Source organism: Triticum aestivum, chromosome 3A, assembly GCF_018294505.1.
Source record: "Triticum aestivum cultivar Chinese Spring chromosome 3A, IWGSC CS RefSeq v2.1, whole genome shotgun sequence".
Lineage (NCBI taxonomy): Eukaryota > Viridiplantae > Streptophyta > Magnoliopsida > Poales > Poaceae > Triticum > Triticum aestivum.
This window is the reverse complement of record NC_057800.1, coordinates 64,429,027-64,442,606: the sequence shown is the minus strand read 5'-3', so window position 1 is coordinate 64,442,606 and position 13,580 is coordinate 64,429,027. Positions and strand designations below refer to the sequence as shown.

Sequence of the window (13,580 nt, the reverse complement as noted above, 5' to 3'; positions counted from 1 at the left end):
TGGAGGCTGAGATCTTAGCGATCTGAGGACTATTGCTAGCTTTACAGTGGAGCAATCTACCAATTGATGTTGAAAGCGACAGTTTGAAGGCAGTCAACATGTTGAAAAGTGAAGGTACAAACAGATCAAAATACGCCTTTCTTGTCAAAGAGATTAAAGATAGTATGACTGAACGTAGTTCTTGTATTACTCATATTCGACGAAATTGTAATAACTTTAGTCATGTTTTGGCAAACTTTGGGAGGACTCAAGGCCGAACTGTTGTATGGCTTGGGTCAGGACCAGAGGTCATTTTGGACGCTGTTAAGCATGACTGTACCTGTGATTTGATTGAGTAATACAAGAATTCTTCTGCAAAAAAAAAAAGCTTTCCTTTATTTTTTAATAACTTACTACTCCCTCCGTTCCAAAATAGATAACCCAACTTTATACTAATTTTAGTACAAAGTTAGTACAAAGTTGGGTCATCTATTTTGGAACGGAGGGAGTACCTCTGTACCAAAATGTAGGTCCAGAGGAGTAGCATACAAGAAAACAGCATCATGATCAAAAATCCATGATACTCATCTCTCATGGAAGTGTCTTGTCTCAAAAACATTTAGCTCGGTACACCAGCATTAGTACACCGCCCAAGCATTTATGCTGCGGCCAATGATGTTCCTGGAAGCGCGGCCATCTTCGCGAGAGAGAGGTTGTCCGTGAGGAAGGAGACCTGCTGAAGTTGAAGGGTGCGGGCAATCTTGGCTGCCAGCTGAACAGCCAAAGATTCAGTCACGACTCACGAGGGGGGCGTAAGCATCATCGGTCGAAGCCTGAATCATAAATTTCCTGTCATGTTCGTCTCCCGGTTGATGTATATTGATTCCAATCCCTGTGGCTGTCATCTTGAGTATTCAAGAAGTGCTTGTCGGTAATCGCATTTGTTCCACAAGTTTAGCTGATCTGTAATGCTCCGCCTCGCAATCTCTGCAACACAGGTATTAATTACTAAACATGCAGTTGGCAAATGTGGAGAAACGAATAGGTACTTATGGAGAATTAAAAAGAATCCAGCTACAAACAGTGTGGCCTAAACTTTGTACCTATAAAGTGCATAGGCATAATAAATAGGTATCTTTGTTACGCCGATATCGCTTCACTACCAATGAGCATCCAGTGTGGACAGTAAACTCTGCACAACTTCAAACATTTTCTTACATTACTTCGAAAAGCAGCAGCCTTCATTATTCCACAGTACATCAGCCACCGCTATCACCAATTATGCATAAAACCTTTTCCTTTAGCTGCTGGATTTTCTGAAAGGGGCCATTCATATTGCAGCACAACAGTGAGTTACAACAGATCAGAAAATCTCAAAAATGAATGTGATCTCTAATCTGAAGAAACTTACATCAAAAGAACTTGAAGCCCATTTCTCAGCACATGTTGCAGCTTCCTTAAGATGCGATTTTTTTGATATCTCATGGGAAAGAGTGAATGTAGAGTTCTGTGTTGCCTCGGCTACCCATATGTGCCTTGTCTGGTCCTTCTGTCGCTTGACCAAGTTACTGAAACCAACCTGAGCAACAGAGATAGAGGTACAGTAAGCTAAAAGCTGCACTTGCTTTATAAATGTATAAAAGTTGAACAATGAAGTAGACACCGCATTTCTTTTGCTGGCAATACAGTACAGTTTCAAATGTCTACACACTGAATTCATGAGGTATCGTTTAGTGCAAAGGTTTCAATATGTTGATGGTGACATATGGGACCAATAAAATTCAGACTTGGAAGAACCATCAACTTGGAATAAAGACCAGAGTCTGAGATAACCTACTGTATTTCCAGAAAGGGCATAACTGAAAAAGGCACCATCGTCGCTGGCAGATGAGCAAGAAAAGCTAACTGCTAGAAGACAATCATCTTGCTCTGTGGACTGCGATGCCGAGATAAATTTGGATCCATCTGTCAAAAAGAGCCACTGCCTTTTCTGGTTGCTGCATAAGTAAACTTCGCCGACATGCAAAACAACACCTGCAATGTCAAATTCACTGCAAGAAAGACTACCCATTAGGAGATTCATTAATGCATTGACCCCAGATTGACAGATTCAACAGATCACCTTTCTCCAGGATAACTAGACTAACCTTGCAAGTGGTACCTCACCAATCAATGACAGCTCAACCGCCTTACGTGGGGTAAAAAATGGTCTGCAATAAAGAAGCGTGGTTAATTCTGAACAATACAATCAGAGGATACTGTGCAGTGGACTCTTACTGAAAATCTGCAGCCTGTGCCGATGCTAATGGCTTCCACATTGTAGATGATCCTCTAGCATGCAAGTAAAGAATGTTCGTACAGTGGGCAGAAGGCAGCAATCCTGTGGCGATGTAGACTTGTCCCTCCACCAGGTCGGCTTTCTGTGAGAAGAAACAGTGAAATGTAATAATGTCTAGGCTAATTTTCGAGAGCTCATAAGTACAGTGTTTGGGGAATAATACAAAGCAAATAAACATTAGTCTTGGTCAAGAAAACATACAGCACCATAGCCGTAAAAAATAAAATGCAGCATTTGTAGTTTGTTTCAATGATATAACACCGAATGGTCTTTCTTCTATTTTCAACGGAGAATAAAAATTGTAACATACCTGCTTCTCAGTAGGGTTCCAAATTGTTATTAGCCCTTCCTTGTTGATGGTTTTTGTAGCAGAGATTTTGTGAGCAAGGCTCGTCACCCTCACTTTCAAAAATGGCGTAACATCTCTTGAACTAAGGCCGGCAACTTCCAGAGCATTTTCGACCTTCTTAGCTACTTCGTTTTGCCTGGCTTCCTGAAATATAATGGCACAAATTTCGCAGCTTCCCAAGTACTAGTTGGTGGATGCGGGGGATAATTGTGCATACCTTTTGCTTTGCTTGATAAGATGAGAAAGATATCATCTGCTCTGAGGTCAAGCCAGCCATCATAACTTCAGGCTCAGCCGCCTGCTCTAACATTTTGCAAATTTTCGCCCCTTCCTCGCTGTCATCAGTGCTGGCACAGTTTTCATCTTGTTCAGACATAATGTCTTCTGCGATCTTAGATACTCTACATGAGAAGGTAACAATCATTGCAGTGGCATTAAAAAGGAGAGGTACTAGATTTAAAACAAAGGAACCATATTGACCCTTCGTGTCTGCGACCTTTCATGTTGCAGGCTTTATCGACGAAAAACCTACTACTCCCTCCGATCCAAAATAAGGGTCTTAGTTCAAAGCTGAGACACTTATTTTGGATCGGACGGAGTGCAAGTTTTTACTTACGCGATTTCAGGGCTCTGGCATAAATGCATTCAAATGATCCTATGCAACATGAGTTATATCTGCTCACGCGGATTCTTTTTAATAGGAAAATGCTGTCCAAAAGTTAAATAATATCGACAGGTTACCATAGCCATCACCAGCTTGGCTGACAGTATCACGATAAGGATTAGGGTATCACATGATACAATGACCCTACCGAGAGGAAACGATTGGATAGTAACCTGAATCAAATCCAGTAGGATCACAGCAGGATCACGATCAAACTCGTAAAATTGCTGGAATTGCCCATGCCAACGTAAAAAACAACACGGATTCACACAACGTGAAGTCATTAGCTATGTGCAGCAGCGGGCTGCAGCCTGCATGCATGAATAGATTGAAATTCAAAGCCCAATGATCTCCTGGTCACATGAAATCTCGATGCTGCAGTCTACTTTAAGTGTGCATGCATAGAATTGATACCTTTTTTACAAAGCTAGACTAGATAATCTATGTAAGTATTTTTCCTATAATATTTAGGTTTTTTTGTCAAAATAAAAGAAATCATATAGTATCATGGAACTACACAATCTGACCCTAAGATTAGATACTGCTGACTAAAGAAGGATACTACCTAGTACCCTGATTCTGACAACCTTGGTCACCAGTACATAAACCATGTATAACGTTACGGTCAAAAATTAGTAAAAACAGATATATGCCTCAACACACTGGGCATGTAACAGTATTTGTACAGGTAACTTCTCAAGACAACACTTGTACTGGTAAATATCTACTCCCTCCGTTCCAAAATCGATGACTCAACTTTGTACTAACTTTAGTACAAAGTTAGTATAAAGTTGGGTCATCTATTTTGGAACGGAGGGAGTACTTGATAGATGATATATTTCAATTTAAGGTGTGATGCATGTTTCAATTGCAGCATATTGGCTACAGTGTCAGTGACATAAATAAATACCTCTGGTGATACAGTTGTAGTGCCTTTCTTTCCATCCTTTCAGATCTCACAATAGAACTACCATCAGGCAACCTGAATTAAGCAATTAACTTATTAAGTATGGGCCAGTGGAACACCTTTGGTACAAATTTTAGTCTGCGTCCAGTTGCAGTTGTATACCTCTCCTTGTACAAAACAGGATATATTCTTGCAACTCCTACCAGTGTCCTAGGGACTCGGCCACCAGAAGCTTTTATGCACTTGAACGCCAGTGGGGGTCCAACATGCTTGCCTGAAATATTTGTAAGAGGTCATCAAGAGAATCCGTCAGTTTTAAAGGGATAAGCAAAACAGTATGTAACAAATATTCAGTCTTGTAGTAAAAGTGCATACAGAATCCCAAAGGATCATCCCATCTTGCACGATAACTGCCATTCACATGGACCATCAATTTGACGGTGCCAGATGCCTGAATAAAAGGTCACAAAAATTTGCTTATATTGTTTTCATTTTTGCAGCTAATAAAGGTGAAGGAGCAGGCAAACCTCATGAAATGACACAGGCCCAGTCCAACCACACAAAGAAGCTCCCCATATCTAGCGGAACACATATTGAGTCATATATGTTAAACAGTAATTATAACCATGTCCTTGTGACAACAAGAAGAGAAAGCGAAAACAGAATAGTACCCGAAGCTTTTGTCCTATAAAAAGCTTTCTTTTCTGTAGTTGTTCTGAAAGTGCCACGTCTAATGACGCTTCTAGTGCATACCTGTGAAAAGGCAGACACTGAGACCTGCTGATATCTTTCAGTTTCATCTGATGACAATAAGGATGATGCAACCACGTACCATCCATCAGTTAATTCAATGTGTGCAGGCATGTTTCTTTTAGCAGCTAACAAGCTTTTATTTTCGATACTGTTTTCATTTCCGTCTGTCCCGACAGCCTCTAACTTATTTACATCAGGATGGGAATAAATAGCTGAAATGCACAGCACCATCATCAAAGATGGCAAAGCATTTCCTTCTACAATTTTCTTTATGGCTGATCGATGGCCATTGTTCACTTCTCTGTCATACCTAGCATGCATGAGTTTTCATGAATTAAATCATATGCATCAATACAATTGAAATGGTAGAAAAGGCATGTCAATTATCTCACCTGTACTTCAGCTCGTCTAAAACATTAGCAACTGTCAAGAATTTGCCAGCAGCTTTAGTTGGATAGCATCTCTCAAGTGAACCAAGTTTCCATACGATCCATTTATAGTGATTGTTCACCCATCTAAAACAGGAAGATTCAAGTGATTTGATGTTTAGGATGTACTTAATATTTGGAGAATCTCCGGCCTAACTCTATGGTATGCCCAGGGATCACAACAGCATGGCTTTTATTAGCATCATACATGCAGGCATGCAGCAGAACGTGAAATCATTATAGTTTAATCTTAACATGGTGCAGCAACAGATACAATGCAGAGGAGACCATGGAAAGAATTTTCAAATGTTATAAACGAAGAACACATGAAGTGATGAAACAGGAAATGTAATGATCAGACATTTCACATATTAAGAAAAACTTAGCAAAAAGGGAGTTATTCTGACATCAAAAGGTCAGTGGACTAGTGAAATATATGGCATTTAGTCAAGAATGATGCCTACTCTTTAGTTGCATATGTCAATGAAGCCCCACAGGCAATCAGCAACTTCTGAAATTCTTCTGCACCAGTATTCATATTGTGAAACTTGTACTTCTCAGCTCCTTTTGCATCCATGAGCTTCACTTCATCTATTATATGTTCCGCCTGGTCACAAGATTTAAGTTAACATTTAACAAAGTGGGGAATATAGTGCACCTGCGGAAATTATATGCATCGCATTGTACCAAACAATTGAAGCAGGGAGGACCACCGAAATACTCTTTCCAAGTTTTCCTTTTATGTTGAAAAGGATAATATGCAGACAGCTTTGTTCGACAGGAAGTGATCTGAGTTGGTGGTGGTTTGGGTACTCCTGTACACAATAGTTAAACCAATCAAGTAGGAATGAATTTAAGACGGGCTTATATATGTAATCAATCAGCTTACCAGCAGAGGACTGTCTGTTGGTGCTTATAGGCGTGATGAACCTAACCATTGTCAGCAAAGGCATATCAGAAGCATGGCATAGGAGTTTACAGCTTGCTAACAGGGATGCAAATCAAAGGACCTGGAAGAGCGGGGCCGTTTAAAGGAAGATGCGGAGTTTCTTCCCAAAATTCTTCTCTTCTCATTAACAACATGGTCAATATTTCCAGAATATGAACCCATGAAGTTACTGATGTCAAACAACGCTCCGGCTGGCATATGGAGTTGTTGGGTCTTATCTTTAGTGTCATTTGTGTTGTCAGTTTCAGATAAACACCTGGAAGAAGACTTCACGATCTTTGGAATTTCACTGGTTGAACGACTCCCAACATGAAACCTATTGGTGTTTTCACTAGTCGGATGGATATCAGATACAGCATTTCCAAAGGATCCAGTGTCCTTCCTATCAGACATTGCCTGGTGGGAAAATGTTGCAAGTTCGGTTCTTCCACTGACCCTTCTTCTTTTTGATAAATCAGATCCGCCTTCTTTTGGCACAACAGTTGAATTTTGCATCTTATCATTACAAGCAGATCCCAAAGGGTAGCTTACTAAATTATTTGTTGAAACCACGAGATCTGATTCACCCAGAAGGCTTTTTGCACGTTCAAGTGCATCACTAGAAATAGCCATTGATCTGCCTCCGGCGGTACTGAATCTGATAGAATGCTCACCAGAATCAGAAATTGTGTTATTAGAAAGCTCAAATGGCCGGTGTGGTTCCTTGTGCACTTGGTTTTCTGTTGGATAAGATGCAAGACCAAGCCTCTGTTCTGCATTTTCCTGCTCAAAATTTATTTTTGTGCCCAGCTTATCCCCCACATGTCCAAAAAATTGTGTCGAAAGGGTATTCTCCTCCAAGCCCAACAAAGTAGCAGCTCGAGACACGCCAACTGAAGATATATTTACTGTTCTTGCACAGCTTGTCTTGAGAGGTGACGCAAACACAGGAATTTTTTTGTCCATGTTAAGGAGCTTATGATTATCTGACAAAAAATAACTCAAGATCAGACATATTTAAATGGTAAATGTGTACAAATTAAAAGGCACTAATATTATGCAATAAACAAGTGCCTGTTACCACATCAACATGCCAATCCAAATTGCCTGATTAGATCATTGGACAGTTAGTGATCATACATTGTATGCTTGAAATTTGGTACTCTTGAAAACACACATTTGTTAAATAGCTGCCTCGAAAGTCAAAAGCAATGCTCCCTCTGATTCATATTAATTGGCGCACACCTAGTACAACTTTAAGTGTGCGTCAATTAATATGGATCGGAGGGAGTAAATAAGTGTACCATTCTAAATGAAAGCTGCAGCATAATCAGGTTACACATTGGTGGTTCAATGCTAGCCTTTATTTCTGTAAACTTGGTCTAACTATTAACTAAAAAGCATTGCAGAACCTTTGGATTAGCACACCAGTCTAGCGATGAATATAACAGACTGTGTGATGGTTAGCTAACCTATGGATGCCACATGGTATTGTACAAATAAACTACAGGACTACAGAAAGAGAATAGGCACTTCAACTAGACATGCACAGTAAAGTTTTATACCAACTTCTATTGAAATAAACAGTGAAAGTCTCAGATAAGTTTGGTCAGCTATTATACCTTTGTTTATGCCTTGTTCCTCCAGAACAGCCCTTGCTTTCTGTACTGAGCTTTCACTAATCAAGACCGACTTTCCAGATCCAGTTCGAAACAATGGCAGTTGACTTCCAGAGTCTTTGTATCCTTTCAAAATAATATTGCATATGTCAAAGGAATGGGAAAAGAAGTCTTAAGTTACTTTCCAAACACAAATGTAAAGAACTCTGTAAATGCCCCCACTGTGTAACCTGATGATTCCAAAAACTACCTTTCTCCATGAAGTTTCGTTGCTCCAAAAGCATACTGGCCTTATGGCTTGAAATTCTATTTTGGGGTACAAACTTTTGTATTCCAGCTTGGAACGTTGCCTCTTCAACAAAGGTTTCCCTGTTGTAATTGTTTACTGGTTTGCACATACAAAGCAATTGTTAACTGAATGCAGACTGTAATTTCTACCTACTTTTTATATCCATGTGAAGAAACTCTTAATTCAGAACATGAAATTACCACTTTTTACTGCTTCTTCAGCCTCTAAGATAGGCAATTCCTTTCTAGAGTTCTCACTTGCTAAGATAGACCTTCCTAATCCAGTTCTGAACGCTGGAGTGTCATGGGCACCATCTAAATGAGCTTCATCTTACAGAAAGAAAACTTGATTGTCAGCAAATACAAATGCTTAATTATCACAAATTTAGTGACGAGAGCACACTTGTTACGAAACTGATGTGTTTAGAGAGCAATTTACCTTCCAATTCCTTTGCAATATTCCTTGGCTCCAGAACTGCAGATGCCCTCTTAAGTGAGCTCTTACTTATAGCAATTGACCTCCCTAGTCCAGTTTGAAACAATGGCACGTGGTCATCATCCTTGTGATTTTTCTCTGTTCGAGTGACTGAAAAAGATAATTTGATATGAGGAATACCCCAGATGTGTCAGAAATAGTATTTCATGTTGTTCAAATTTTGACTAGATGGTAACACAGGCACAAAACTAGACAACATGTTTTAGTCAACTTGGGAAAATCAAGTACCTTGCATTGCACTATCTTCCTTCGGTGTAACACTTCTACTATTCATGATCAAACTGCTACTCATCAAAACAGACGTTGGTGTTTCAGTCTGAAGAGTTGTGGCACAATCACTGCTTTCTCCGCGTCCTGAATCTCAAAGAATACGAAGAAATAGGCTGATCTTCTGCATTAACGTTGGACTAAATAAATAATAAGCCCATATGTTTATGTACCAGTTGTTTTAATTTTTTCTTCCTCCAATACTGCCTTTGCCTTCTGAACTGAGCTCCAGCTCACAGCAACAGGCTTCCCTAATCCTGTTTGGAACACTGGGAACTGGCAATCAGTATCCCAATGTCCTACACAAAGAAGTAACCACTTAGAAATAATGTTTCTAGCTGTTTACATAAATCAAAAGACAGATAGTTCAAGTTTTTTTAATGGACCCAGGTACTCCAATCTTACCGCTCTTTTCCGCATCTCCCTCATTCGCCACAGCTCTAGATCTCTCAATGGATCTTTCGCTGATCATGGCTGGTCTTCCTGAACCAGTTTGGAACATCATAGGCTGGTTAGGCCTACCAAAACTCTCTGTATTTTCTAATAGGAGAGGAATGCCATCAGTACACCAAAAAAGGGGTGTGTTTCACAGTAACTAGGCAAGATCATTAGCTCTGGATTCAAATAGCAGAATAATCAAAGCTCACCCTCGCGTGTATTATTATCCTTCAAAACAGACTTAGCTTTCTGAACAGATGCCGCAGTGACTGAGACAACTCTTCCTGAACCAGTTTGGAACAATGGAAACTGTTCCATGCCGTCCACACCTGCTGACAGAGGGGTCGGTTATTCAAAAAGTAAAGGCGTGCTTGGATTTTCTTTTACAAAACTATCCAAAACTTTTATTATACTCCCATCAAAATGACCTTTTTCTGCAACTATTTGTCCCTCCAAAACAGCTCTTGCCTTATCAATAGAGGTCCGGCTCATAGGAACCGGCCTACCCATTCCAGTACAGAACATTGGTTGTACGGCACCAGCAGCACTATCAACATCTATTATGCAACAAAGTGACAGCTTTCTAAAAAACTGCTAAGGAAAAAGGAAAATGTACTAGAAGTTCTCCCATAGAAAACATATACAGCCATCAATTTGGTGGACCCTAATTGGTACAGAATTATGTTAAGTCGTCGTATATTACTATGAGGTAGAAATGCTCAAAAAGCTAAACACATCCAAATAGATGTTCAGTTGTAAGTATAAGAAATAGCCAGGCAACTGCAGAAAATCTGGCTAGTTCAACAAAAACTATATTACAATGACTTGTTGTTAATTGAATTGTGACATAATATGTAACGGTGCACGGGACGAACAGATCCTAAATTACTCGGAGCCATACATATGTCATCATGAACAAAATAAGTGATAACAAAGCACTTTCAGCGTTTAGATAGAAAGTAAACGGGTGTTCAACTTCCTACCTTCTAAAAGAACTCTTGCCTTCTGGATTGAGTCCTTGCCCAGTAAGACCGCTTTTCCTGATCCAGTTTGGAACACTGGGGGCATGGTAGTGTTATACACTCCACCTAAATTTGATAAGATGGAAAACTGAATGAGTAATGCACAACCTGAAGAAAATACAGTTTGTACAGTCACCAAACCTAGGCACTTTCTGGCTACTGTTGCAACATTCGATCTTGTCTCTACAGAGAAAAAGGTGAAAGCAAGTATTACCATAGTATGAGTATTACCTCTAAATGGGGCGTCCATTTCACTCAATTCGCCCTCTGCATCAGGTACATGGTCAAACGGTTGCTCTGAAACACAAAAACTGGTCATCCCAGTACGATACATGCAGAAACGAACAGAAAGATAGCTAATCCATGCTACCAAGCACAACAGCGATGGAACAGTTTGACCAAAGCAAACCAAAGGTTGGACACATGAGCTCTTACTAGAAGTTATCACAAACAAGAAATATACAGCCATCAATCTGGTGGACCCTAATTAGTATAAAACTATGTTAAGTCATTGTATATTACTATGGAGTATAAATGCTCAGCAAGCTAAGCACATCCAAATATATCTTCAGTTGTAAGTATAACAAATAGTCAGGCAACTGGAAAATCTGGCAAGTTCAACAAATATTATATTATGATGCCTTGTTGTTTATGAATTGTGACATAATATCTAACGGTACATGGGATGAACAGATCCTAAATTACTCGGAGCCATACATACGCCATCATGAACAAAATAAGTGCTAAGAAAGCACTTTCAGCGTTTAGATAGAAAGTAAACAGGTGTTATTTCCTACCTCCTAAAATAGCTCTTGCCTTCTGGATCGAGTCCTTGCCCAGCAAAACCGCTTTTCCGGATCCAGTTTGGAACACTGGGGGCACGGTAGTGTTATGCACTCCACCTAAATTTCATGAGATGGGAAACTGAATCAGTAACACACAACCTCGAGAGAATACAGTTTGTGCAAATATCAGACCTGGACAGTTTCTGGCTGTTGTTGCAACATTCAATCTTGTCTCTACAGAGAAAAAGGTGAAAGCAAGTCTTACCTCTAAATGGGGCGTCCATTTCTCTCGATTCGCCCTCTGCACCAGGTACATCGTCAAATGGTTGCTCTGAAACACCAAAACTGGTCAGCCCAGCGCAATACATGCAGCAACAAACAAAGTTGGGCACATAAGCTCTTACTTCTCTTGTTACCAGCCTTCTCCACCTCCTCCCCGACCAACGCCCTGGCCCTCCTTATAGCCCTCTCGCTGACAGACACTGACCTCCCTGATCCAGTGCAGAACAGCTGACCCTCTCCTGCATCGACAGTTGCTCCGGACATCCCGTCACCTTCGAGCAGCGTGTTCCGAGCTGCAGGTTCCATCAGTAACAAAAAGCCAGTGATCAGTTAAGCAGAACCATTCTCGTTCAACCGTGGAGACGCGCGGGCGCAGCCATTTCAGTAGGCAGGAATGCACGCGCGTGCGTGCTCACTCTGACCGGGCCGACTAGAGAAGAGATGAAGGCAGGAAGCGCTACCTTGCACGAGGAGGTCGGCCATGGACTCGACGCGGCATCCGTCGGCAGCGCCCCGGCCTAGGGTTTCGGATGGGAGAAACGCGGAGACAGGGGAGGGGGCAGTCAGTGACCACTATCCAGCACCATTTCTACGACGGAATAATCCGCGCCGAGGTGGGAGAACGATGGGGCCGTACCTTTCGCCAGCGCGTCCTCGGATGGATCCGCGGCTATCCCCGCACCGCGCCCCAGCGGCAGGGGAGGAGGAAGAGGCGGAGCCGCGGCAGGCGGCGGCGGCGCGTCGGGCTCGGGGGCGGGGATCCAGACGAGGCGGCCGTCGGGCTGGCCCCAGACCCGCCACCTCCCGGGCATCTTGGCGGCGGTCTCTCCCGGAGCCTCGGCGGGGGGGCTCTCGCTGGGTCGGTGAAATCCGAGTGAAAGGAAATTGGGGACGAAACTCTTTTCGAAATCGGACGAGGCGAGGGAAGCGTGGTGCGAAATGGCCAGGCGGCGCGCAGTGCGCTCGCTCCCTCCATCTTTTTTCGTCTCGGCGGGCCCGGGAGTGGGCTTGGGCCTGGCCCTGCCGTGCCCATGGGCGGACGCGCGGCCCGCGGGATGTCCGGCCCGGTCGGTCGGGTCGTGAGCCTGGCCTAGCCCGCACGCCGCCGCTTGGAGGGGGGAACTGTGGCGGCGGCTGGCTACAGACAGGTGTCAGGTCACCGCCTCGTCGGCCTCTTGTGGTGTCCACACCTGGACATGCTCACCAACCGCACGCCAGCTAGATCGTTGCCTACTCCGCTGGGAAGATAGCGCAGGCATTGATGGCCGCGGAAGTGCACAAGATTGATGACGGCGTCGCGCATCCTTCCGTCAACGGATGGTGAGGATATTTTTCTTTACTTTTATTATTAGTACTTCCTTCGTTCCATGTATTTTTGCTCCCCGCAGTCAGTATAGTTGGTTAAATGTATGGTTAAATTTAGATTTTGAAAAATGTGAGTGCACTATAGTATGGAAGGGAGTATTATTTTTCTTTATTTAGAACGATACATGAAAATACGTCATTGTTGTGGCTGTGTTTTTAACATGATACAGACGCAAACTGCATATACACTCACCCTAAAAATGTACGCATGCACACCCTATTTTTATGGGCACCTCCGAGTGACTAAGCCGACATATCACCCTATCGTCTTCATCAATGAGAGCACCCCTCCTACCGAACACGCATCGCCGGAAGGACTAAAATAAATCCAAAAAAAAGAGCACCAATGTTAAGTCTATGACTTGAATAATAATGGGTTGGGGTAGCACGGTCCTATTAACCATGCAACCACGGTTCGCTTATATTGTGGTTGTTGGGTAAATCTACGATGAAAATAGTCATGAAAGATTGTGGGTATGTTTGGTTCATATACTTTAATTTATTTTTTTACCACACACCTTACGTGAGTAAATAGACATCGGACTTGTCACGCATGAGATAGACTTGCCTTATTCTTTTTAGTCAATGACATGTGTGGTGTAGTTTGCATGAAAAAAAATAACACAAGTGTGGTTGTAAGACAATCAGAGGGCTAACACATAGTACAAACTT

At 42.0% G+C, this 13,580-nt stretch overlaps 1 protein-coding gene across 10 annotated transcripts; it reads right to left on the bottom strand.

The window, feature by feature from the left end:
* Nucleotides 1–325: 325 nt before the first annotated feature.
* On the bottom strand, nucleotides 326–12,483 carry LOC123060317 (protein BREAST CANCER SUSCEPTIBILITY 2 homolog B). Of its 10 annotated transcripts, none has more exons than XM_044482976.1 (34): nucleotides 12,181–12,483; nucleotides 12,005–12,061; nucleotides 11,666–11,836; nucleotides 11,527–11,592; nucleotides 11,274–11,378; nucleotides 10,708–10,773; nucleotides 10,438–10,542; nucleotides 9,664–9,783; nucleotides 9,422–9,556; nucleotides 9,190–9,315; nucleotides 8,978–9,103; nucleotides 8,693–8,839; nucleotides 8,455–8,583; nucleotides 8,216–8,350; nucleotides 7,969–8,091; nucleotides 6,429–7,332; nucleotides 6,308–6,348; nucleotides 6,106–6,233; nucleotides 5,883–6,025; nucleotides 5,383–5,505; nucleotides 5,070–5,300; nucleotides 4,909–4,990; nucleotides 4,765–4,815; nucleotides 4,613–4,688; nucleotides 4,400–4,511; nucleotides 4,241–4,312; nucleotides 2,884–3,067; nucleotides 2,628–2,810; nucleotides 2,257–2,399; nucleotides 2,127–2,189; nucleotides 1,817–2,042; nucleotides 1,391–1,558; nucleotides 1,083–1,295; nucleotides 326–966 (listed from the first exon to the last, which is right to left on the bottom strand). In XM_044482976.1, the coding sequence occupies exons 1-33, from the start codon at nucleotides 12,353–12,355 to the stop codon at nucleotides 1,239–1,241; spliced, it is 4,773 nt and encodes a 1,590-aa protein (XP_044338911.1). In that variant the 5' UTR covers nucleotides 12,356–12,483; the 3' UTR covers nucleotides 326–966; nucleotides 1,083–1,238. The 10 variants fall into 10 exon arrangements, with proteins under 10 accessions (XP_044338911.1, XP_044338913.1, XP_044338916.1 ...); XM_044482978.1 differs by having other exon boundaries at nucleotides 1,198–1,295; XM_044482981.1 differs by having other exon boundaries at nucleotides 1,817–2,030.
* Between the last annotated feature and the right edge of the window lie 1,097 nt (nucleotides 12,484–13,580).